The 2096-nt window shown below is 54.1% G+C and overlaps 1 protein-coding gene across 1 annotated transcript in view; it reads left to right on the forward strand.

Moving 5' to 3' along the window:
- Positions 1-2096, forward strand: part of LOC119591819 (ryanodine receptor-like) — a 115587-nt gene that overhangs the window by 112010 nt on the left and 1481 nt on the right. Inside the window, exons 32-35 of the mRNA XM_037940564.1 lie at positions 75-301; positions 465-819; positions 1345-1721; positions 1933-2070. Of these exons, the coding sequence (XP_037796492.1) occupies positions 75-301; positions 465-819; positions 1345-1721; positions 1933-2070 (1097 nt within the window). The remainder of the gene's footprint in view (positions 1-74; positions 302-464; positions 820-1344; positions 1722-1932; positions 2071-2096) is intronic.

The following is a 2096-nucleotide window of genomic DNA, read 5'->3' on the forward strand; positions in this document are numbered from 1 at the left end:
AGACGCTCAGTTTACGCATGTGTCTCGGCATTCGTTTAACCCTTCTCTTCCTCCCTCCTCCCTTCTTCCCCCAGGGCGCGAGCGACGAGGCGCGCGAGGAGCAGCTCTTCGACGCCGGCTGCCTCAAGCTCATGAACGAGTACTTCTACGGCGTGAGGATCTTCCCCGGCCAGGACCCGGCGCACGTGTACATCGGCTGGGTCACGACGCAGTACCACATCCACGACACCGCCTTCGACCAGAACAAGGTGCGCTCGGTCATCGTGCAGGAGTACACGGAGGAGGGCCACATCAAGAGCGCGTGAGTGTTGCAATTCAGGTTTCGGTATTTTAGGGATTTTCGGTCCAAGTTTTTGGTTATCAGTTGCATTGTTTACTTAATAGTGCTAGATATATGTGATTTTTTTCTTGTTAATTTCATAATGTATACGTAATATAACTGATTTACGATCGCACGATTGCAGTGTGGAGCGACACAGCTGCTACATGTTCCGCGCCGACGAGCTCCACGCGGAGGTGTCCTCGGACGTGGGCGGCAAGGGCACGTCGCAGGGCATGTTCATCGGGTGCTTCATCGACACCTCCACGGGCTTCATCACCCTGCAGTGCGACGGCAAGGATACCCGCCACAAGTACCGCATGGAGCCCGGTACCAAGCTCTTCCCCGGCGTGTTCCTGGAGCCCACCAGCAAGGAGGTGCTGCAGATCGAGCTGGGACGCACGGCCACCACGCTCCCCCTCAGCGCCGCCGTCCTCCAGAACAGCGAGAAGCACGTCACTCCTCAGATGCCGCCGCGCCTCAGGGTCCAGATTCTGAAGGTGAGGGAGAGGGAGGGAGGATGGGGTGGAGGGGGAGACAGGAGCATGGGAGTGTGGGGGGGGGACGGGAGTGAGTGAGAGAGGGAGGGAGAGAGGAGAGAGGGAGGGAAAGAGTAATAAGGGAGAAAGAGAGGGAGGTCAGGAGGGAGAGATGGAGAGAAAAGAAAAGGAGAAGAGAGGGAGGGAAGAGAGGAATTAGGTAGAAAGAGAGGGAGGGAAGGAGGGAGAGATGGAGAGAAAAGAAAAGGAGAAGAGAGGGAGGTAGAGAAAAGGAGAGGAGAGGAGAAGTGAGAAAAGAAGGGGAAAGGAGAGGAGAACAGAAGAGAGGAGAGGTGAGGAGAGGAGAGGAGGGGGAGCGAGGTGGGAGAGGAGAGGAAGGGAGATGATAGGAGATAAAGGGAGAGGAGAGGAAGGAAGGGAATAAAGAGGGAGTGCGTATTGAGGAAAGAAGAGAATCGGGGTTGGGGAGGACTGGTGAATGGAAACAACCCCATTACTAAAGCACGCGTCTCTTTCCCACCACAGCCCCACCAATGGTCTCGAGTCCCCAACACGTCCTTGAGGATCCACGCCCTCAAGCTCTCAGACATCCGTGGCTGGTCCATGCTGGCTGAGGACTCGGTGCCCATGCTCGCCCTCCACATCCCCGAGGAGGACCGGTGCATCGACATCCTCGAACTCATCGAGTACGACAAATTACTCGCCTTCCACACGCAGACGTTGGCCCTTTATTGCGCTGTGTGTTACCAGAGCAACTACAGGGCCGCCCATACGCTGTGCTCTCACGTGGACCAGAGGCAGCTGCTGTACGCCATGCAGAGCGAGTACATGTCGGGCCCGCTCAGGATGGGCTTCTACAACCTTGTCATTTCTCTGCATCTGGAGAGTTTCGCTTCTACGATGTAAGTAGTTTACGTTTTGCAGTAGTGTTAATGTTCACCTGTATTAAGAGTTAATAATCGTCACCATCTTTAACATCACAGCCATGTCATCATCATAATTATTGTGTTGGTGATAATGTTTAAGTATCAATCATAAATACTACTGCAGTGAAATAAAAAAGACTAGTTAAGAACTAGGACAAAGAAACTGACCCACTTTAACCTTTGCTAGGGAGGTGACCCAGAACGAGTTTATCGTGCCACTGAGCAACGACCTGAAGGAGATTTACCAGGAGGAGGGCATGGGCAATTCCATGTCAGCCACGCACACCGAATCCGTCCGACCTGTCATGACCATGTCAGATATCTCGTACGTACCCTCGACCCCCTGGGACT

The sequence above is a fragment of the Penaeus monodon genome, chromosome 29, assembly GCF_015228065.2.
Source record: "Penaeus monodon isolate SGIC_2016 chromosome 29, NSTDA_Pmon_1, whole genome shotgun sequence".
Lineage (NCBI taxonomy): Eukaryota > Metazoa > Arthropoda > Malacostraca > Decapoda > Penaeidae > Penaeus > Penaeus monodon.